A 23555-nucleotide genomic window follows, 5' to 3' on the forward strand; every position below is an offset into this window, starting at 1 on the left:
AATAAAAAAAAACAAGGTTGTCTACCGGCCATTGTGGCTCCACAGGCCGATATAACATCAGCTCAGTTTCCCCTCTCGCTAGCACATCCTGTTACGAAGCAGCACAACTCGGCCTCTCTCTCACATACACTCATACAGATACAGACACACACCTCTGCGGACCTTGTGTGTGAAGAGCAAGCTGGATGTGAGACCTTGTGTCCTTGGCTAGCAGAGGAGCAGACTAGATTTGAGTTTGTGTGCCCTGGGCTAATGGTGGTAGAAGCCTGGATCTAAATGTGTGTGTCCATGGGCTAGCTGAGGAGCTGGATCAGAGTGTGTGTGACCCGCACTATCTAAGGAGCGGGCTGGATCCGGGCTAGCAGTGGCCCTTACTGTGGAGGGAAAGCATTGCCGTGACTTTGTGACTCTGGGGAGCAAACCGGCTCAGGGGTCCCTCATGATGGGGTGCTGTCTATTTGTGCATCAGAAGGTGAGTGAGAGGATAGGTCCTATATGTACCAACCATGCTGTGAAAGATATTTATGGTGAGAGAGTCCTACCAGAGCTGCTCTGTTGTTGAGTACAGTTATTGTCCTACAGTAGTCTGCCAACGCTGGTAACACTGACAAAATGGTACTCTTGATGTTTGAATCAGAGCATAGCATGTAATTACCATGTATTTTCTAGATTTCTGTTTCAGGCTGCATTATAAGGTCAGCGGTAGTTGAGTTGCATAACTTGTTAGTAGTAGTCAGGCAATGTTAGTACATGATATGCATAAATGCATAAACAAGCATGTCTCAAAATAATTGATTCTTTATTCAACCTTGAATTCTGCAATGTTCTATTGGTAGGTTATCCAATTTTAGCTGACCTTTTTGTTTTTTTGCTGCATCATCCAATCACATACTTACCACCTTTTAGGACAGACCGGTCACATATTAGTGAGACAAACAGTTGTGCTCAACATCCTCTGGTCTGGAGGGAACAGAGGTAGTTTCACTGTACAGATGTAGGATCTTAATTTAAGCACGTTTGTTACAGCAGGAAAATAATGTGTAGAGGTTGACATTTCAAAGTGGAAGTTAAACTTCAGAAGCCTTTTTTTAAATCTCAAATACACTACAATTTTAACATTTTCCTGCATTGCAGGAAAGTTTTCCTGCAACAGGGTGATCAAATTAAGATCCTACATCTGCATAGTGAAACAGAGAGCTACAGTAGTCACCATCTGTTGTGTCCCCATGCACTCGGTGCCCTGTGTGTGTGTGTGTGTGTGCGTGTGTGTGCGTTTGTGGAGGAAGGCTCTTGTCGCCTGTTACTCTGCACAGGAAGTGTTGTTGCATGTTCCCTGGGGCGGCTGCACCTGCTGTGCCTCTGCAGCAAAGACCTGAGTTACTATAAACTAGGCTGAGTAAAAGTTTTGAAATTAAGTCAGGTCGACAGTTTCTATGTGTATGATTTCTTTCAAATATTGACCGCCGAGTTTCCTACTGGATGAAAATTGTGTTAAATTGTCTTTTTACCTAGCGATGGGGAGATGGGGGCTGGGCGTTATAGGGCTGGGGAAGTTGCACTGGAGAAGAAAAGGGGGTTGGTAATGGAGATGCTGAATTGTTTCCAGGCTTCATCATATTCTCCATGTCAGAAAGTCTCTCAGCTAACTAACTGCAGAAAATAATGTGTGTAGGGGTTGATACATTTTTTGCAAGGGAAAATCAAGTCTGTCATTTCAAAGTGGAAATTGCATACCGGTAAATATCAGATACAGAGCTCTGACTAAGGATCCAAACCATTTTTTCCATTTTCGCCTAAAATGACATACAGGCAAGGATGCAAGGATGTGCATATTCTTGATACCATTTGAAAGGAAACGCTTGAAAGTTTCTGGAAATGTGAAATTAATGTAGGAGAATATAACACATTACATCTGGTAAAAGATAATACAAACATTTTCAAGTGCATAACTATAGAGAACATACAAAAATTCTATGGTAATACAACATACATGATGGATCATTAGCTTTTACACTAACTTTCACACATCTAGATGGCCGTCCGGGGTGGGTGTGGAGACAGAGACAGCAGGGGTTCAAACTGTAGAACCCAGTTCCTACATTTGAATATAAAAATAGATTTTATCAAACAAAACTATGCTACATTTTATCTCTGGGACCCTCAGGATGACAAATCAGAGCAAGATTACAGAATGTAAGTACATTATTTACCTTCAGAGGTAAATGTATCAAACCAGTTGCCGTAATAAGTTTTTTGTTGTTGTGCACTCTCCTAAAACAATAGCATGGTATTTTTTCACTGTAATAGCTACTGTAAATTGGACAGTGCAGTTAGATTAACAAGAATTTAAGCTTTCTGCCCTTATAAGACATGTCTATGTCCTGGGAAATGTTCTTGTTACTTACAACATCATGCTAATCACATTAGCGCACGTTAGCTCAACCGTCCCGGTATAGGGACATCGATCCCATAGAGGTTAAAATATGAGCAGGAAATGTTAATCATAAGGAAATATCTCTGATGCAGATGATATTTAAACCTTCAGAAATGTATTAAGACAGTGACCCTCTCTTCCATGAACTATTACTAATTATATTTTCAGTCTGACTGACCAGTTATTTTTCTCTGAATGCTCAATATCATAGTTAAAGGATGATCTAGAATAGTCCGATTACAGGAAAACATTTACTCCACTGGATATCATAAGGTGAATGCACCAATTTGTAAGTCGCTCTGGATAAGAGCGTCTGCTAAATGACTTAAATGTAAATGTAAATGTACTCCAGAAACCACAGTGGGCCTATGGGCACCAGTCATTCCCTGTTAATCCCCTGTGTATTTCCTAAGCAAAATAAATAGACCAACATCACAGGTTGTTGGTGGAACCTTATTGGGGGAGAACGGGCTCGTGGGAATGAGTGGAACGGAATCAGTGGAATGGTTTCAAATACATCAAACACATGGTTTCTAGGCGTTTGATGCCATTCCGTTTGCTCATTTCCAGCCATTATTATGAGCCTTTTTTCCCGTCAGCAGCCTCCTGTGACCTACATTTAGAACCTGATTTGTTTGGGTCTGTTGGATGTTGTGTTCAATCAGCAAAAAATTGAATTCTGGAATGAGTTTTTTGGCCAGTCTTCAGCGATCAGAGAAATGAATGTAGCTTTATCTGGACTTCAGAGTTCTTTGAGTTCACCTGCGTTAGAGAAAAGTGTTTACATCATATGTAACGTAATTGTAACAATGCCCTTTGCGTAAGGGTTCCATATACGTAACAACTCCAACCAACACATCTGTGTTGAGCTCCACTTGCCCGATTGTTCGGTCTGGAAGATCCGTTGGAGTGTGCTGTGGGAGTTCTGTTGTAGTAACGACGTGTCATTGTTGTGTTCAGCTCCATAAGATGTGTGTGGGTCAGCTCTCCTGTTAGAAGGCTATGTAATGTTGTGTTCCATTATAGAAGGACTTCTATCTGTGTCATATAGAACATAGTCAGGCCTCAGAAATATGCAGATTTATCGCAGAGTTGTTCTGGTCTCATATTCACCAAGAGTAGGACTGCTGTTTTAGGATACATTTGCCTGTTCATTTTTTTTTTTTTTGAAATCATACTGAATACGATTATATGGACAGAGGGGACTCAGGGGACCTGATCCTAGATCCGTGCTTCTAGTCTTAAGAGATTTTTTTTTAAAACACAGGCTTGAGTTCATACTGTATACATAACGCACCTCAACACAACTCTTTTTCTGACACAACCCTTTGCTTCCCATGTCCCATTGTTCAACTCCTCTCCCTGACCTCAGAGAAGCCTCCCGGTAGCCAGGCAGGAGAATTCTTGTTGTCATGGGAATTAAACTGTTATACGGCAACAATAATAACACACTACAGCTTGTGTAGAATACAATGCCAAGTAGAAGGAAACAGTGGACGGAATCCATTTAGATTGACTGCTGCTAGGCCTGTAAATATAGCATCCTAGTTTATCTACTAAATGGTTGGAGATGAGCCAAAACTATTAAGTGCTCCACTGATTGGCTTATTATATGTTGGATTTATGTTAGCCTAAAGGCATCAGCATGCTTCAGTTCGGCTGGCGGCTAGCCGAAGTCGGCTAGGCAAACCGAACGAGTGTGCTCGCATACTCCCTTAAAAGACCATTTCTTGAAAAACCTCTTTTGGTTTTCACAGGGCAACCTGTAGTTTAGCAAACGTATTGAGTGTGTGCCAGTAAATTACTTTTATTCAGTTCCTCACATGTTACCTAGCTTCCATGTTCTCTATAAAAACTCACCCTTTGTGTTGTTTTTGTTGTGTGTTTACAGAAGAAGAGGAAACAGAGGAGGAGGGATGTGGACTCTCTCAGCCTGTGCAGCCTGGACATCAACGTGAGTACAGCTCATTCTCAGAATACTGGCTTTTCCTTTGCCCCTTTCTCCTCACTCTCTTCCTTTCTCTATCGTTATTGCTATCTCGCTCTCTCACTTTCTGCCCCCCTCTCGCTGTTCCTAATGCCTCTGACATAAACTTGTAACGACCATCTTAGCGTCCATCTTTGACTTATGGTCCCTCCGGTTTTTTTTCTGTTTTTAAACTTCGTACGGTTACCCCCTTCCCCTCCTCTTACCAATAAGTGATAACTGAGGAACCTGCAGAAAGTACGATTGTACAACACTGATCAGAGGGAGAACACTGTCTCTCTCGACCCCCTCTCCCCTCTCTCTTTCGATGGGCTGTGTGATTGATACAAACAACAACTTACATTACGAGACTCTCTGCTTCCCTAAAGGTCAGGCCATTTCCACGCTTATTTCTATCTCCTAAGGTCCGTGCTACGAAGACCCTTCCCAGTCCTATAGTACATTGTGGTAGGCAACCTGTCTGTCTAGGCTAGGGAGACTAGTAAATAGCAGCAGTAATAGCTGGATACTTATTTCACTATTTTGTTCTCCTTGGTTGGGCCTGTGTGTATGAGTGCTGTGTATGAACCACTGAATGCTGATCTACTGTGTGTCTTGTACTGAAGTACCTTACAATACTACACAGCAAATTCTCCATTGTTAAAAAAGGGCCTCCCAAGTGCCGCAGCGGTCTAAGGCACTGCATCGCAGTGCTAGAGGCGTCACACGGATCCGGGTTCAATCCCGGGCTGTGTCACAGCTAGCCGCAACTGGGAGACCCATGAGTTGGCGCACAATTGGCCCAGCGTCGTCTGGGTTAGGGGAGGGTTTGGCCGGCTGGGATGTCCTTGTCCCATCGCGCTCTAGCGACTCCTTGTGGCGGCCGGGCGAATGCACGCTGACTTCGGTCACCAGCTGGACAGTGTTTCCTCCAACACTTTGGTGCGGCTAGCTTCCAGGTTAAGTGAGCAGTGTGGCTTGGCAGGGTTGTGTTTTGGAGGACGCATGGCTATCCACCTTCGCCTCTCCCGAGTCCATATGGGAGTTGCAGCGATGTGACAAGACTAACTACTGTACCAATTGGATATCATGGAATTGGGAAGAAAAAAGGGTAAAAATTACAAAACAATATATATGAACACTGAAAACCACTGGAACAGTGTTAAATTAACACACTGCTTAGTGTAAAGCCTTATTCAAATAAGTTTTTCCCATTTTCGGTCCTATGGACCAAGTGAGAACTTAAGCGAATATGTTATCATGAAAAAAAACATTATTTAACACAATACATATTTCAGAAAGCCTTATTTTGAGGGCCTAGTTTTACCCTATTTCAGAAGCCTGAAACTCATAAACATCACTTTGAATCAAAACCACATCCATCATTATCATATTTCCCAGCATGCTCTATTGCAGGTAGATTTTTAGAATGTTTGTTTCAACTTAGTTAGATTTTCTGCACCCGTTTCTGAAATGTTTGTTCCAGTTTAAGGTAGTCCTCACAATGTTCCGAACCTTGGCACTCATTCTGAATAGAGAACGACTGATATGGATTTTTTTTTAGAACCAATACCGATTTTTGGGGGTCAAGGAGGCCAATATTTAATATCATTAAATTACAAAATGTTGACAAAATATCCCAGAGACAGCCATGTATGCATTAATGCATACATTTTTTAATCAAACAAAGATTTGACTTTACCAATCTAACTACATAAAAACATAATGGTAATAATTGTATTTTAATTATACATTTTTGAAAAAAGTGGGTAAATTAAGATGGCATAGGCCTACTCACAATACAGGTGAATACATATTCAATAGGAGTGTGTGCATGCATTGTGTTATTGAGCTTGTTTTGGCTGATCAGTGGAGTCTATGTTGCCACTGATGACAAACAATGAGTTTGCCTTCAATTTGGGACAGCTGAAAATGGTTGTGCTGATTTAAAGAAGCAATAAAACTGGCCTTCTTTAGACTAGTTGAGTATCGGGGCGGCAGGTAGCCTAGTGGGGCGGCAGGTAGCCTAGTGGGGCGGCAGGTAGCCTAGTGGGGCGGCAGGTAGCCTAGTGGGGCGGCAGGTAGTCTAGTGGTTAGCATGTCGGACTAGTAACCAAAACGTTGCAAGATCTAATCCCTGAGCTGACAAGGTAAAAATCTGTTGTTCTACCCCTGAACAAGGCAGTTAACCCACTGTTCTTAGGCTGTCATTGAAAATAAGAATTTGTTCTTAACTGACTTGCCTAGTTAAATAAAGGTAAAATAAAATAAATTACAGGCTCAAAATGGCCAGAAACAAAGAACTTTCTTCTGAAACTCGTCAGTCTATTCTTGTTCTGAGAAATGAAAGCTATTCCATGCGAGAAATTGAAACTGAAGATCTCGTATAACGCTGTGTACTACTCCCTTCACAGATCAGCGAAACTGGCTCTAACCAGAATAGAAAGAGGAGTGGGAGGCCCAGGTGCACAACTGAGCAAGAGGACAAATACACTAGAAGGCCAGCATCCCAGAGTCACCTCTTCACTGTTGACATTGAGACTAGTGTTTTGCGGGTACTATTTAATGAAGTTGAGGACTTGTGAGGCGTTCCTGAAGTACCATACAATGCTGTTGGCTCTTTGGCTGCTTGCGTTGACATGGACACTAATTAGCAGCCATTTCCACATTTTTAGAAGTAAGAGAACTCTACTTAGCTAACAACATAAAACACACAACAACAACATTAATTTGCTCAAAGGCTGTACTTTTAAAGCCCAGACTGAATAAGCCTTGCTTTCCATCTCAGACAACAGCAGAGTCAAATAACAAAATAGCTTTGGGTGGTGTCAGGAAAATGCTTCCAAAGCATTGGTGCTAAATTATATGCCTTGAAGTTGTTGGCTGTTTCCACAGAGTACATTCAGCGTGTCCTAACACAAAACCAAGCTGTGGAATCTGGTTCAAGGTGTTTTGCTACTTAGGTTTTTAAGTATTGAGGCAGTAGGGAGAGAATAGTTAAGGTCTGGGTGATAAGGGAAGATGTGAGCATCTCTGAGTGGGGTGGCAGTTGATTGACAGGTCCAGAGCTGGGTAAGACAGATCTGGGTATTTTACTGACACAATGAGGTCAGATCTGAGGTGGAACTATGGTGTTTAAATGCAGACCATTGTGATGAGTACCGTCCGATCATTGTTTTTAAAACAGCACTCCTCCTCTTACCGATTCTAATGACTCAAGGGTGTAAACTCAGACAGAAATAGGAAACAAATATATCCATGGAATAAATTGTTTATTTAATTTCCAAAATTCTATTAGAAAGTTTGTATTATCTTGTAAACTCTTCAATGTGTTATTATCATCAGCTATAGATAGTCAAACGTGTGCTGTTTTCAGTACTCTAGTCAACATGTCCATTGTATTAAAAAGGTCCCCACAGTGCCTACTATTACCAATACAAAACTATTATTTTAGGATTGACAGCCAAGCCAGGTCCTGTGTACTGTAATCTATAGGCCCAGTGTTAGTTTGACTGGAGTCCAGGGCACACAGAGTGACTGTAGAGCCAGGGCAGGGCTAGAGCCAAGGGTAGGGGGAAAGGTGGTGTCACATGCCTGCTTGGCGTGTGTTCAGCAGGGTGACTGACTGGCTCACACAATGGCCGGGCTCATACCCCGCTGCTGGCGGGGACCACTGGAAAAGGAGGCTAATCCCATTGTTTCTCCCCTTGCTCCTTCTGATGAGGGAAATAGCCTATTGATTGATATCAAACGACTCAAGAGTAAATCCACGTGTATATTCTATGTAGGACTCAGGACTCTATAAAGCTCCACTCTCCAGGTCGTCATTGTACATACAAAGTTGTTTTTAACTGACTAGCCTGGTTAAATAAAAGGTTAAATAAATAAACATATTCTGGACTACACTTTTTTTGACAGGGTTCAACATGAGTATTCATCCACTCTTTGAGGACAATTGAACAATTCTGTAGTTAAATTGACCTTAGTCTTGTGCTTCCATTTTTTCCAAGTCTCGTTTTTGCTCGGCTATTGGAACAAACTTGAGAAAGTGGGAAATTGAGGTTCATTTGACTCGAACTGGTGTTTACCGGTCTTGGGGCAGCAGTAAGTAACAACCGTTTATTTTTTCTGTCTAATCCTCTTGTGCTCTACCTAGATGCTGAGAAAGCATTTTACCATGTGGAGTGGTCTTACTATTCTTTGCTCTGACTAAATTTGGTCTAGAAGACAACTTCATAAAATCGGTTAAAGTTTTATATGATGATCCTCAGGCTGCTGTCCTTACTAATGGGGCGGGTTGTTAAATCTGGGTTGTTAAGAATTGGGGTAAGAGCAGAGGTTAGTTTGGACTGACAGAGGTCAGTTCAAAGTTTTTTTGGGAAGGTCCAAACTAACCTCTGCTCTTACCCCAATTCTTAACAACCCAGATTTTGGTCCAGGATTGCTGGATGCTGGCTTTAACTTTTGGCTTAATAAGGGCACAGGCAGACTAAATGATTTATTTGCTGATAAGATTATGTCATTTGAGCAGATAGTTGAGAAATTCCGACTCCCAAAGCAGGACTTTTTCCGCAAGACATTATATTTTGAGGAGCACCACCTTAATTGACAACCCTGATGTATCTGTCATTGAAATAATGCTTTTTTTCCCCACAAAGGAAAATGTCTGTAAGTTTGTTTTATGATGCTTTAAGGTCCTTTTCTACTGTTGAAACACAGAGAGTGAAACAAGTGTGGGAGAAAGAATTGTCTGTTACTATTGACGAAGAGATGTGGGAGGACATTTGGAGATATGCAAAAACAATATCTGCACATACAAAGACAACAATGCAATGGTCCTTAAATCCAGATTAAACTATTCTCACGCTGGATTAGACAGAGGGGAAGATGATGTATGTATGTATGTATGTATGTATGTATGTATGTATGTATGTATGTATGTATGTATGTATGTATGTATGTATGTATGTATGTATGTATGTATGTATGTATGTATGTATGTGCTGTTTTTGCTTTTTGTCTTTGTATCTCTTAATATGGGTGAAAATTTTGAAATTTCAATAAAAAAATACCGTTACAAAAAAAAAAATCTGTCGAATCCAGCGTGAGAATAGTTGAATCTGGATTTGAGGACCATGGCATTGTTTCTATGAACTAGCTTCCCACAGACCTGTAGAAGGTAGTGGGGAGAATGTGTGCAGGACTTCCATCACCACACAAACAAGACTAATGAGACGTTCAAAGTATTCAATCTGGACCAAACACGATCCCTTATTCTTAGCCACAAATATCCTTTTAAGACAACTACTGGAATTTTACATGAGAACGTTGTTCTGGGCTGTTAGTCAAGTTTATGCATCTACTCTTGTGTACATTTACAAGTTGCTGTGTATCCCTCTTGTGTATCCAAGATTGTCTATTTTTGTTTGCAATGACAATCTATGCTGTGTGTGTGTGTGTGTGTGTGTGTGTGTGTGTGTGTGTGTGTGTGTGTGTGTGTGTGTGTGTGTGTGTGTGTGTGTGTGTGTGTGTGTGTGTGTGTGTGTGTGTGTGTGTGTGTGTGTGTGTGTGTGTGTGTGTGTGTGTGTGTGTGTGTGTGTGTGTGTGTGTGTGTGTGTGGTTAGATTCAGGAGTGTGAAGAGCTGACTATTTAACAGGAGACAGGGGAATAAACACAACTGAAACAACCTTCAACTGTCTAGACCATTTATACAAACAGAACAGTCTCTCTGTCACTAAAATATATGGATGTGTGCGAGAGGGAGACAACAGATTAAATTTATACGAGTTGAACCATTTACAGTGTGTCATATTATATACTCAATCCAAGTTGGTCAAGGCCTTCTGTAACAGACTCCCTTGGTATCACGACAAACAACAAAGACACCTCACATTGTAGCAAAGTGTAATTTCTTCAGTGTTTTCACATGAAAAGGTATACTCAAATATTTACAAAAATGTGAGGGGTGTACTCACTTTTGTGAGATACTGTCTATTTTATGGAAAAGAGAAGTATGTTTCTGGATGATGCACCATGCTGCCTTGTTGACAACATGATCGAGCAGCGCAGATTACTGTTCGATTTGAGACGGGTGCTCCTCCCTCACCACTTTTGCCCATTCACGTCACCCCGTGGCTCAGCATAATCAAATCCGCACATAGTGTTAGGCTTAGCTCCTAACTCTTTTAGTAACATCAACCTCCTTCTCCAGAGGGGTTGGGTTAAATGCGGAAGACACATTTCAGTTGAAGGCATTCAGTTGTACAACTGACTAGGTATCCCCCTTTCCCCTAACCTGCCACGCTAATTCACCTAATCTGCCACGTTAATTATCCTAACTTGCAACGTTAGTCATTCTAACCTGGGCCCAGTTTCCCAATAGCAATGGAACTTAGACTTACAAGTGTTTTAACGATGCATCTTTCCTACAAGGTCAAAGATGTAACACAAAGTAAGTAAGTAAATCAGTAGCCTTGCATGAGCGAGTTGGAACAGGACCCAATCTCCTGTTTCAGTAGCTTGAGGCAGCTTGATGTACAAGTACACCCCATGGACAGGGCACTAGTCTATCGCAGGGCCTTACCCCAAATCTACGCTACCGGTCAAAAGTTTTAGAACACCTACTCATTCAAGGGTATTTTAGATTAAAATCTAAAATATATAGATTCTTCAAAGTAGCCACCCTTTGCCTTGATGACAGCTTTGCACACTCTTGGCATTCTCTCAACCTGCTTCACTTGGAATGCTTTTCCAACAGTCTTGAAGGAGTTCCCACATATGCTGAGCACTTGTTGGCTGCTTTTCCTTCACTCTGCGGGCCAACTTATCCCAAACCATTTCAATTGGATTGAGGTCGGGTGATTGCGGAGGCCGGATTATCTGATGGAGCACTCCATCACTCTCCTTCTTAGTCAAATAGACCTTTTTTTAAATAAAATATTTAACCTTTATTTAACTAGGCAAGTCAATTAAGAACAAATTGTTATTTACAGTGACAGCCTACACCGGCCAAACCCGGACGACACCGGGCCAATTGTGCGCCGCCCTATGGGACTCCCAATCACAGCCGGTTGTGATACAGCCTGGATTTGAACCAGGGTGTCTATACTGACTCCTCACGCACTGAGATACAGTGCCTTAGACCACTGCACTACGCTGCCTGGAGGTATGTTGGGTCATTGTCCTGTTGAAAAGCAAATTATAATCCCACGAAGCGCAAGACAGATAGGATGGCGTATTGCTGCAGAATGCTGTGGTAGCCATGCTGGTTAAGTGTGCCTTGAATTTTAAATAAATCACTGGCACCCCCACACCATCACACCTCCTTCTCCATGCTTCACAGTGGGAACCACACATGTAGAGATCGGTCTTATGTCCATTGCTCGTGTTTCTTGGCCCAAGCAAGTCTCTTCTTCTTATTGGTGTCCTTTAGTAGTGGTTGCTTTGCAGCAATTCAACCATGAAGGCCTGATTCATGCAGTCTCCTCTGAACAGTTGATGTTGAGATGTGTCTGAGGCTGGTAACTCTAATGAACTCTGGGTCTTCCTTTCCAGTGGTGGTCCTCATGAGAGCCAGTTTCATTTTCTGCAAATAAATGCTCTAAATGACAATATTTTTATTTGTAATTTGGGAGAAATGTTGGCAGTAGTTTATAGAATTAATCAAAAATGTTAATTTTACCCAAACACATACCTATAAATAGTAAAACCAGAGAAACTGATAATTTTGCAGTGGTCTCTTTGTTTTTTATATACAGCTCTGGAAAAAATTAAGTTAAATGTCCCCTCCCCCATTCTAAAACCAAAGTTGTGACTACAAATAGCCATTGGCGCATTTGTTTTGAAGCTATCGTCTGTCACAGGAAGACAGCTAAACATCTTGATTTTGTGTTTAATGGAGATCTTCTGTGTATAAAGTGACGCGGAAGGACAAAAAAGCATCTAACTTCCCCGGGACTGCCGCACAGAAGAAATATTTGCCCACAGAGAGAAGCAGGAGATTGAACTTAACTTTCTAGAGCAGTGATCACCAACCGGTCGATAGCAATCGACTGGTCGAAATCCAAGGCATTCCTAGACGATAGCTAAACATTTAAAAAAACAAAAACAAAGATAAAGCCTTGTGTTCCTATTTGTTTTTATTTGTCTAGGGCTGTTAACGGTAGGTGCACCCGATTCAGCTGCCCTGCGTGCCGGGTACATATGCAACTGTTGTCATTTTGAACCATTTCATGTGTCTGAAGGCACAAACTCTGCCTTCACGGCGGGCCCAGAGAGCATTTCAAGTGCACTATAGGCCTACCGCTGGCCAATCGGATGTCTCAGATGACCATGTATGCAGTAACGTAGCAGGCATAAAAGAAAGCTACAGCAAAGTTGATACTGTGAGATTTCAAAACGTTTAAAACCATGACTAGAGAGAGACTCAATGAATACAGCAAAGAACTGCTGCTTTTATGAGTGAGTTCATGTTTAAGTTCTTAATCAGTGATGTCAACACTTTGTATTCAACACTTTTATAAGCCATAAAATGCGCGTTCTTCCTGTTTCCACTCAGCGCCACAACAAGCACTGCAGAAGTGATGAATGAGTAGGAAAGTGTATCCATAGGATTGCGTTGTTATTATTAGCGACTTGGGTCTTTTTTAATGTCGAGGAATATTTCACTTTGCTCTGTTCATCGGAGTAACAACATGAATTTGTGCATGAGGCACAAATAATGCAGTGTGACTCGAATTTCGCCATCAGCTGGAAGACGTGATCCTTTTTGGTCAGTGTCAGTGGAGGAAAGGAGGAGCTGAGACTGACCATCAGATGCAGGCACCATAAGCCCAGTAAAATAAAAATAAAAAGCAAATTATTTAAATGTATGCTCACTCAGCTGTGCTTTATATGTAATACAACAACAGATCTGTTGCCGGTGTGATCATATAGCCTCAAACTTTGAAACATAATTTTAAAAAATTGCCGAACAACAATTCATTGGCAGGGCAATTCAAGCAATATGCGGTGATAATGTATTGGGCCTATAGCTTACTGCACATACATCATTGCTACAGTACTGTTTTTAATTGGTTAATGTTGCATAGGCTCACGTTGTTTAAGTCACGTTAACAAGAAATCTGAGCGGTAGATCTCAGCTTGCATTTTGACTCAGAACGTGATCTTGACCAGAAAAGGCTGGTGACTCCTGTTCTGTTGTTTTCCCTGTTAACACTATCAACGTTTCCCTTTACTGTGGCAATTGTGATCTAATCAACGCAATTTTAGCCACTTTCAATACAACATACCGAAACAAAATAAACTATGCAAGAGACTTTGTTGTAAGCCTCGAAGTAGGATTCTATTGAATTGACACGCACGACTCAGCCCGTACTCTACACAGACTGGTGCAGCATAACCAGAGCTGCAGTAGGCCTATATGGAAATAGTTCATTGCCATATATTGATCTGTGCCATTTACTGATCTGTGCCATTTACTTTGAACTGGACTGTGTTTACACTACAGTATGAGTGGTCATGAGTAGATGCGCTTGTTTTGATATCAAAGCGAGAGCTGCATGTAGCCACGCGTGCACATTTTGTTCATATCCTTTGTTAGTTAGTGAGTTATTAGCCCAGTTACAGGACATTTGTAGTCAGCAATAGGGGAGTGATTGCTTCCTACAAGAGCACAAAAGGTGTAGATTACTAGACATCTTTGAAAAGCGGGTCAGGTAAAGAGCTTTTTTTGTCTTAAAGGGGCAGGCCTGAATAACCTAATTAGCCAATAGGCAGAGGTTAGCATAATTTGTCTGATTCTTTGTAATAATGGTATGGGAATAATTATGCATTTTATTTTGTAAAGTGGTTTCTTGCATCAAACAACACAACAACATTTTCAGATACCTCCTTGTCCTTCGGACAAGTGGATAAACAGGTTAACGTCAAACCCTCTATGTTTTTTTCAAAAGTCTCATGGAATGGAGGCCTACATTGGCTGCTACTGTAGGCTGAATGATAGAAGAGCTATGTCCAAATAAAAATCTTAAGGGATGCATTTTCACCATTGTTTTTGATGGTAGGCCACTCTGGTAGGCCTACATTATGATCAAATAACCACAGTAGCCTACTTGGCCACTGTTAAAACCAACTTAAACTGTGTACTGTAAACGCACGCCGGTAGTTGCACAGAATTTTCCTAACTTTCAAGTTTGCGCTCAGCAGACCTGTAATTTGCTTAGTGTCAAAAGAAATTTGAGGGAACATTGCTAACAACGCTGTTTTACAAGTGGTCTGAAGCGGTTGTTTCAAGTGCAACTTTAGTAAAGATAGTTTTGGGAAACAGCTCTGAGATTTAACGATAGTCAGGTATGGCAGGTATCAGTGGACTGACCAATGGTAGGAACCAATGGGAGTTTCCTGATATCAAGGAACGCCCACATCAAGAAACGCCCCGAATTGCTGTCTGCTATTATACCATATTGTGTATTAGGGTAAAGCTATGCCTTCAAAATAAGGCCTTATGAAATACGTATGGTAGTGGGAGGGGTGTGGCTGTGTGACATCACACAAGCAGCCGCTCACCGATTTGACAGCTCATAATTCAGTTATCGCCGGTTAACACTTGATCTGATTGAATCCCAGTCTCTGTGTAAAAAAAGTTTAACACTGGAACATTTTCTGTGTAAAATAATGAATATGATCACACTTCTTCAATTGAAATATTATGGGGACATCTATACATTTGGCAGCCAAGCACGAGTTATCATTGTAGCCTTTCATCATCAAGACATGATGTTGAAATATCTTCACTCCTAGAATAAAACCCTCCAGGCTTCCATCATAGAATTACAGGGGGCAGTTTGGAAAAACTAATCCTGTGCGAATTATCCTCTGGAATAAAGCACATGCTGGGCTAATAGTTACTTAACCAACATCTCTAGTAATAAGAAAATATGAAATGGCATTTTACGTTCCCCCAGGCGAAATGCCTGGGGGAACAGTAATTTCAAGACAGGTGGGTTTGTAGTTTACCTTCCCCGTGACCCTCAGGCCAGAGTATAGAGACCCCTGGTTGGCATCTGGAGACCATTAATTGGCATCTTATAAATAACCTTCGCATGGCGCTACCCCCTCTTTCCACTAACAATGCAGCATAATATAGTCCTGAAGGCATGGTTCAGGTTTGTGTCAAGGCATTTAGGTATATAGGTAGTACTTATGTACATAACATTGAGCTGCATTGAACCATATAAATTTGCCAGTTAGATGAAGTTCATGTCTGACATGGCTTTTAGTCACTGCACCCAATAGAAAACAACAACACAAACAACAACACAGTGTGATGATTAGGTGGTCATTGGATATGTGTGTAGAGAGTATAAAATGAGTTGCTAAATCCACACAACTAGCAGTAGTTATAGAGGACACAACTCCTTATCTCTAGATTACACAACTAGAAGTAGTCCTAGAGGACCCCATTATCAGTAGACTTAGAGGACACAACTAGCAGTAGTCCTAGAGGACCCCATTATCAGTAGACTTAGAGGACACAACTAGCAGTAGTCCTAGAGGACCCCGTTATCAGTAGACCTAGAGGACCCAGTTATCAGTAGACCTAGAGGACACAACTAGCAGTAGACCTAGAGGACCCAGTTATCAGTAGACCTAGAGGACCCAGTCATCAGTAGACCTAGAGGTCACAACTAGCAGTAGTCCTAGAGGACCCAGTCATCAGTAGACCTAGAGGACACAACTAGCAGTAATCCTAAAGGACCCAGTCATCAGTAGTCCTAGAGGACCCAGTCATCAGTAGTCCTAGAGGACCCAGTTATCAGTAGTCCTAGAGGACCCAGTCATCAGTAGTCCTAGAGGACCCAGTCATCAGTAGTCCTAGAGGACCCAGTTATCAGTAGTCCTAGAGGACCCAGTTATCAGTAGTCCTAGAGGACCCAGTTATCAGTAGTCCTAGAGGACACAACTAGCAGTAGTCCTAGAGGACCTAGTAATCAGTAGACCTAGAGGACACAACTAGCAGTAGTCCTAGAGGACCCAGTCATCAGTAGACCTAGAGGACACAACGAGCAGTAGTCCTAGAGGACCCAGTAATCAGTAGAACTAGAGGTCACAACTAGCAGTAGTCCTCGAGGACCCAGTCATCAGTAGACCTAGAGGACACAACTAGCAGTAGTCCTAGAGGACCCAGTCATCAGTAGACCTAGAGGACACAACTAGCAGTAGTCCTAGAGGACCCAGTCATCAGTAGACCTGGGGGACACAACTAGCAGTAGTCATAGAGGACCCAATTATCAGTAGACCTAGAGGACCCAGTTATCAGTAGACCTAGAGGACACAACTAGCAGTAGTCCTAGAGGACCCAGTTATCAGTAGTCCTAGAGGTAACAACTAGCAGTAGTCCTAGAGGACCCAGTCATCAGTAGACCTAGAGGACACAACTAGCAGTAGTCCTAGAGGACCCAGTCATCAGTAGACCTAGAGGACACAACTAGCAGTAGTCCTAGAGGACCCAGTCATCAGTAGTCCTAGAGGACCCAGTTATCAGTAGTCCTAGAGGACCCAGTCATCAGTAGTCCTAGAGGACCCAGTCATCAGTAGACCTAGAGGACACAACTAGCAGTAGTCCTAGAGGTCCCAGTCATCAGTAGACCTAGAGGACCCAGTTATCAGTAGACCTAGAGGACACAACTACCAGTAGTCCTAGAGGATCCAGTCATCAGTAGACCTAGAGGACACAACTAGCTGTAGTCCTAGAGGACCCAGTCATCAGTATACGTAGAGGACACAACTAGCAGTAGTCCTAGAGGACCCTGTTATCAGTAGACCTTGAGGTCACAACTAGCAGTAGTCCTAGAGGACCCAATTATCAGTAGACCTAGAGGACCCAGTTATCAGTAGACCTAGAGGACACAACTAGCAGTAGTCCTAGGGGACCCAGTTATCAGTAGACCTAGAGGTCACAACTAGCAGTAGTCCTAGAGGACCCAGTCATCAGTAGACCTAGAGGTCACAACTAGCAGTAGTCCTAGAGGACCCAGTCATCAGTAGACCTAGAGGACACAACTAGCACTAGTCCTAGAGGACCCAGTCATCAGTAGACCTAGAGGTCACAACTAGCAGTAGTCCTAGAGGTCCCAGTTATCAGTATACCTAGAGGACACAACTAGCAGTAGTTCTAGAGGACCCAGTCATCAGTAGACCTAGAGGACACAACTAGCAGTAGTCCTAGAGGACCCAGTCATCAGTAGACCTAGAGGACACAACTAGCAGTAGTCCTAGAGGCCCCAGTCATCAGTAGACCTAGAGGACACAACTAGCAGTAGTCCTAGAGGACCCAGTCATCAGTAGACCTAGAGGACACAACTAGCTGTAGTCCTAGAGGACCCAGTCATCAGTAGACCTAGAGGACACAACTAGCAGTAGTCCTAGAGGACCCAGTCATCAGTAGACCTAGAGGACACAACTAGCAGTAGTCCTAGAGGACCCAGTTATCAGTAGTCCTAGAGGACACAACTAGCAGTAGTCCTAGAGGACCTAGTAATCAGTAGAACTAGAGGTCACAACTAGCAGTAGTCCTCGAGGACCCAGTCATCAGAAGACCTAGAGGACACAACTAGCAGTAGTCCTAGAGGACCCAGTCATCAGTAGACCTAGAGGACACAACTAGCAGTAGTCCTAGAGGACCCAGTCATCAGTAGACCTGGGGGACACAACTAGCAGTAGTCATAGAGGACCCAATTATCAGTAGACCTAGAGGACCCAGTTATCAGTAGACCTAGAGGACACAACTAGCAGTAGTCCTAGAGGACCCAGTTATCAGTAGTCCTAGAGGTAACAACTAGCAGTAGTCCTAGAGGACCCAGTCATCAGTAGACCTAGAGGACACAACTAGCAGTAGTCCTAGAGGACCCAGTCATCAGTAGACCTAGAGGACACAACTAGCAGTAGTCCTAGAGGACCCAGTCATCAGTAGTCCTAGAGGACCCAGTTATCAGTAGTCCTAGAGAACCCAGTCATCAGTAGTCCTAGAGGACCCAGTCATCAGTAGACCTAGAGGACACAACTAGCAGTAGTCCTAGAGGACCCCGTTATCAGTAGACCTAGAGGACCCAGTTATCAGTAGACCTAGAGGACACAACTAGCAGTAGACCTAGAGGACCCAGTTATCAGTAGACCTAGAGGACCCAGTCATCAGTAGACCTAGAGGTCACAACTAGCAGTAGTCCTAGAGGACCCAGTCATCAGTAGACCTAGAGGACACAACTAGCAGTAATCCTAAAGGACCCAGTCATCAGTAGTCCTAGAGGACCCAGTCATCAGTAGTCCTAGAGGACCCAGTTATCAGTAGTCCTAGAGGACCCAGTCATCAGTAGTCCTAGAGGACCCAGTCATCAGTAGTCCTAGAGGACCCAGTTATCAGTAGTCCTAGAGGACCCAGTTATCAGTAGTCCTAGAGGACCCAGTTATCAGTAGTCCTAGAGGACACAACTAGCAGTAGTCCTAGAGGACCTAGTAATCAGTAGACCTAGAGGACACAACTAGCAGTAGTCCTAGAGGACCCAGTCATCAGTAGACCTAGAGGACACAACGAGCAGTAGTCCTAGAGGACCCAGTAATCAGTAGAACTAGAGGTCACAACTAGCAGTAGTCCTCGAGGACCCAGTCATCAGTAGACCTAGAGGACACAACTAGCAGTAGTCCTAGAGGACCCAGTCATCAGTAGACCTAGAGGACACAACTAGCAGTAGTCCTAGAGGACCCAGTCATCAGTAGACCTGGGGGACACAACTAGCAGTAGTCATAGAGGACCCAATTATCAGTAGACCTAGAGGACCCAGTTATCAGTAGACCTAGAGGACACAACTAGCAGTAGTCCTAGAGGACCCAGTTATCAGTAGTCCTAGAGGTAACAACTAGCAGTAGTCCTAGAGGACCCAGTCATCAGTAGACCTAGAGGACACAACTAGCAGTAGTCCTAGAGGACCCAGTCATCAGTAGACCTAGAGGACACAACTAGCAGTAGTCCTAGAGGACCCAGTCATCAGTAGTCCTAGAGGACCCAGTTATCAGTAGTCCTAGAGGACCCAGTCATCAGTAGTCCTAGAGGACCCAGTCATCAGTAGACCTAGAGGACACAACTAGCAGTAGTCCTAGAGGTCCCAGTCATCAGTAGACCTAGAGGACCCAGTTATCAGTAGACCTAGAGGACACAACTACCAGTAGTCCTAGAGGATCCAGTCATCAGTAGACCTAGAGGACACAACTAGCTGTAGTCCTAGAGGACCCAGTCATCAGTATACGTAGAGGACACAACTAGCAGTAGTCCTAGAGGACCCTGTTATCAGTAGACCTTGAGGTCACAACTAGCAGTAGTCCTAGAGGACCCAATTATCAGTAGACCTAGAGGACCCAGTTATCAGTAGACCTAGAGGACACAACTAGCAGTAGTCCTAGGGGACCCAGTTATCAGTAGACCTAGAGGTCACAACTAGCAGTAGTCCTAGAGGACCCAGTCATCAGTAGACCTAGAGGTCACAACTAGCAGTAGTCCTAGAGGACCCAGTCATCAGTAGACCTAGAGGACACAACTAGCACTAGTCCTAGAGGACCCAGTCATCAGTAGACCTAGAGGTCACAACTAGCAGTAGTCCTAGAGGTCCCAGTTATCAGTATACCTAGAGGACACAACTAGCAGTAGTTCTAGAGGACCCAGTCATCAGTAGACCTAGAGGACACAACTAGCAGTAGTCCTAGAGGACCCAGTCATCAGTAGACCTAGAGGACACAACTAGCAGTAGTCCTAGAGGCCCCAGTCATCAGTAGACCTAGAGGACACAACTAGCAGTAGTCCTAGAGGACCCAGTCATCAGTAGACCTAGAGGACACAACTAGCAGTAGTCCTAGAGGACCCAGTCATCAGTAGACCTAGAGGACACAACTAGCAGTAGTCCTAGAGGACCCAGTCATCAGTAGACCTAGAGGACACAACTAGCAGTAGTCCTAGAGGACCCAGTTATCAGTAGTCCTAGAGGACACAACTAGCAGTAGTCCTAGAGGACCTAGTAATCAGTAGAACTAGAGGTCACAACTAGCAGTAGTCCTCGAGGACCCAGTCATCAGAAGACCTAGAGGACACAACTAGCAGTAGTCCTAGAGGACCCAGTCATCAGTAGACCTAGAGGACACAACTAGCAGTAGTCCTAGAGGACCCAGTCATCAGTAGACCTGGGGGACACAACTAGCAGTAGTCATAGAGGACCCAATTATCAGTAGACCTAGAGGACCCAGTTATCAGTAGACCTAGAGGACACAACTAGCAGTAGTCCTAGAGGACCCAGTTATCAGTAGTCCTAGAGGTAACAACTAGCAGTAGTCCTAGAGGACCCAGTCATCAGTAGACCTAGAGGACACAACTAGCAGTAGTCCTAGAGGACCCAGTCATCAGTAGACCTAGAGGACACAACTAGCAGTAGTCCTAGAGGACCCAGTCATCAGTAGTCCTAGAGGACCCAGTTATCAGTAGTCCTAGAGAACCCAGTCATCAGTAGTCCTAGAGGACCCAGTCATCAGTAGACCTAGAGGACACAACTAGCAGTAGTCCTAGAGGTCCCAGTCATCAGTAGACCTAGAGGACCCAGTTATCAGTAGACCTAGAGGACACAACTACCAGTAGTCCTAGAGGATCCAGTCATCAGTAGACCTAGAGGACACAACTAGCTGTAGTCCTAGAGGACCCAGTCATCAGTATACGTAGAGGACACAACTAGCAGTAGTCCTAGAGGACCCTGTTATCAGTAGACCTTGAGGTCACAACTAGCAGTAGTCCTAGAGGACCCAATTATCAGTAGACCTAGAGGACCCAGTTATCAGTAGACCTAGAGGACACAACTAGCAGTAGTCCTAGGGGACCCAGTTATCAGTAGACCTAGAGGTCACAACTAGCAGTAGTCCTAGAGGACCCAGTCATCAGTAGACCTAGAGGTCACAACTAGCAGTAGTCCTAGAGGACCCAGTCATCAGTAGACCTAGAGGACACAACTAGCACTAGTCCTAGAGGACCCAGTCATCAGTAGACCTAGAGGTCACAACTAGCAGTAGTCCTAGAGGTCCCAGTTATCAGTATACCTAGAGGACACAACTAGCAGTAGTTCTAGAGGACCCAGTCATCAGTAGACCTAGAGGACACAACTAGCAGTAGTCCTAGAGGACCCAGTCATCAGTAGACCTAGAGGTCACAACTAGCAGTAGTCCTAGAGGACCCAGTTATCAGTAGACCTAGAGGTCACAACTAGCAGTAGTCCTAGAGGACCCAGTCATCAGTAGACCTAGAGGTCACAACTAGCAGTAGTCCTAGAGGACCCTGTTATCAGTAGACCTAGAGGACACAACTAGCAGTAGTCCTAGAGGACCCAGTTATCAGTAGACCTAGATGTCACAACTAGCAGTAGTCCTAGAGGACCCTGTAATCAGTAGACCTGGAGGTCACAACTAGCAGCAGTCCTAGATGACCCAATTATCAGTAGACCTAGAGGTCACAACTAGCAGTAGTCCTAGAGGACCCAGTAATCACTAGAGGACACAACTAGCAGTAGTCCTAGAGGACCCTGTTATCAGTAGACCTAGAGGACACAACTAGCAGTAGTCCTAGAGGACCCTATTATCAGTAGACCTAGAGGTCACAACTAGCAGTAGTCCTAGAGGACCCAGTCATCAGTAGACCTAGAGGTCACAACTAGCAGTAGTCCTAAAGGACCCAGTCATCAGTAGACCTAGAGGACACAACTAGCAGTAGTCCTAGAGGACCCAGTCATCAGTAGACCTAGAGGACACAACTAGCAGTAGTCCTAGAGGACCCAGTCATCAGTAGACCTAGAGGACACAACTAGCTGTAGTCCTAGAGGACCCAGTCATCAGTAGACCTAGAGGTCACAACTAGCAGTAGTCCTAGAGGACCCTGTTATCAGTAGACCTAGAGGACACAACTAGCAGTAGTCCTAGAGGACCCAGTTATCAGTAGACCTAGATGTCACAACTAGCAGTAGTCCTAGAGGACCCTGTTATCAGTAGACCTAGAGGACACAACTAGCAGTAGTCCTAGAGGACCCAATTATCAGTAGACCTAGAGGTCACAACTAGCAGTAGTCCTAGAGGACCCAGTCATCAGTAGACCTAGAGGTCACAACTAGCAGTAGTCCTAAAGGACCCAGTCATCAGTAGACCTAGAGGACACAACTAGCAGTAGTCCTAGAGGCCCCAGTCATCAGTAGACCTAGAGGACACAACTAGCAGTAGTCCTAGAGGACCCAGTCATCAGTAGACCTAGAGGACACAACTAGCAGTAGTCCTAGGGGACCCAGTTATCAGTAGTCCTAGAGGACCCAATTATCAGTAGACCTAGAGGACCCAGTTATCAGTAGACCTAGAGGACACAACTAGCAGTAGTCCTAGGGGACCCAGTTATCAGTAGACCTAGAGGACCCAGTTATCAGTAGACCTAGAGGACACAACTAGCAGTAGTCCTAGGGGACCCAGTTATCAGTAGACCTAGAGGACCCAGTTATCAGTAGACCTAGAGGTCACAACTAGCAGTAGTCCTAGAGGACCCAGTCATCGGTAGACCTAGAGGTCACAACTAGCAGTAGTCCTAGAGGACCCAGTCATCAGTAGACCTAGAGGTCACAACTAGCAGTAGACCTATAGGACCCAGTAATCAGTAGACCTAGAGGTCACAACTAGCAGTAGTCCTAGAGGACCCAGTCATCAGTAGACCTAGAGGACACAACTAGCAGTAGTCCTAGAGGTCCCAGTTATCAGTATACCTAGAGGACACAACTAGCAGTAGTCCTAGAGGACCCAGTCATCAGTAGACCTAGAGGACACAACTAGCAGTAGTCGTAGAGGACCCAGTCATCAGTAGACCTAGAGGACACAACTAGCAGCAGTCCTAGAGGACCCAGTCATCAGTAGAACAAGAGGTCACAACTAGCAGTAGTCCTAGAGGACCCTGTTATCAGTAGACCTGGAGGTCACAACTAGCAGTAGTCCTAGAGGACCCAGTTATCAGTAGACCTAGAGGTCACAACTAGCAGTAGTCCTAGAGGACCCTGTTATCAGTAGACCTAGACGTCACAACTAGCAGTAGTCCTAGATGACCC

The 23555-nt window shown here is 43.9% G+C and overlaps 1 protein-coding gene across 4 annotated transcripts in view; it reads left to right on the top strand.

Annotated features, from left to right (window-relative positions):
• LOC115151044 (rho guanine nucleotide exchange factor 3) overlaps positions 1–23555 on the top strand; it is a 129718-nt gene that overhangs the window by 43829 nt on the left and 62334 nt on the right. For 3 of the 4 annotated variants that reach the window (XM_029694966.1, XM_029694970.1, XM_029694969.1), the window contains one exon: positions 4326–4388. In XM_029694966.1, the coding sequence (XP_029550826.1) occupies positions 4326–4388 (63 nt within the window). Of the gene's footprint in view, positions 1–112; positions 473–4325; positions 4389–23555 lie in introns of those variants that run through there. The other variant, XM_029694968.1, reaches the window with a different exon arrangement.

Source organism: Salmo trutta, chromosome 16, assembly GCF_901001165.1.
Source record: "Salmo trutta chromosome 16, fSalTru1.1, whole genome shotgun sequence".
Classification (NCBI taxonomy): Eukaryota; Metazoa; Chordata; class Actinopteri; order Salmoniformes; family Salmonidae; genus Salmo; species Salmo trutta.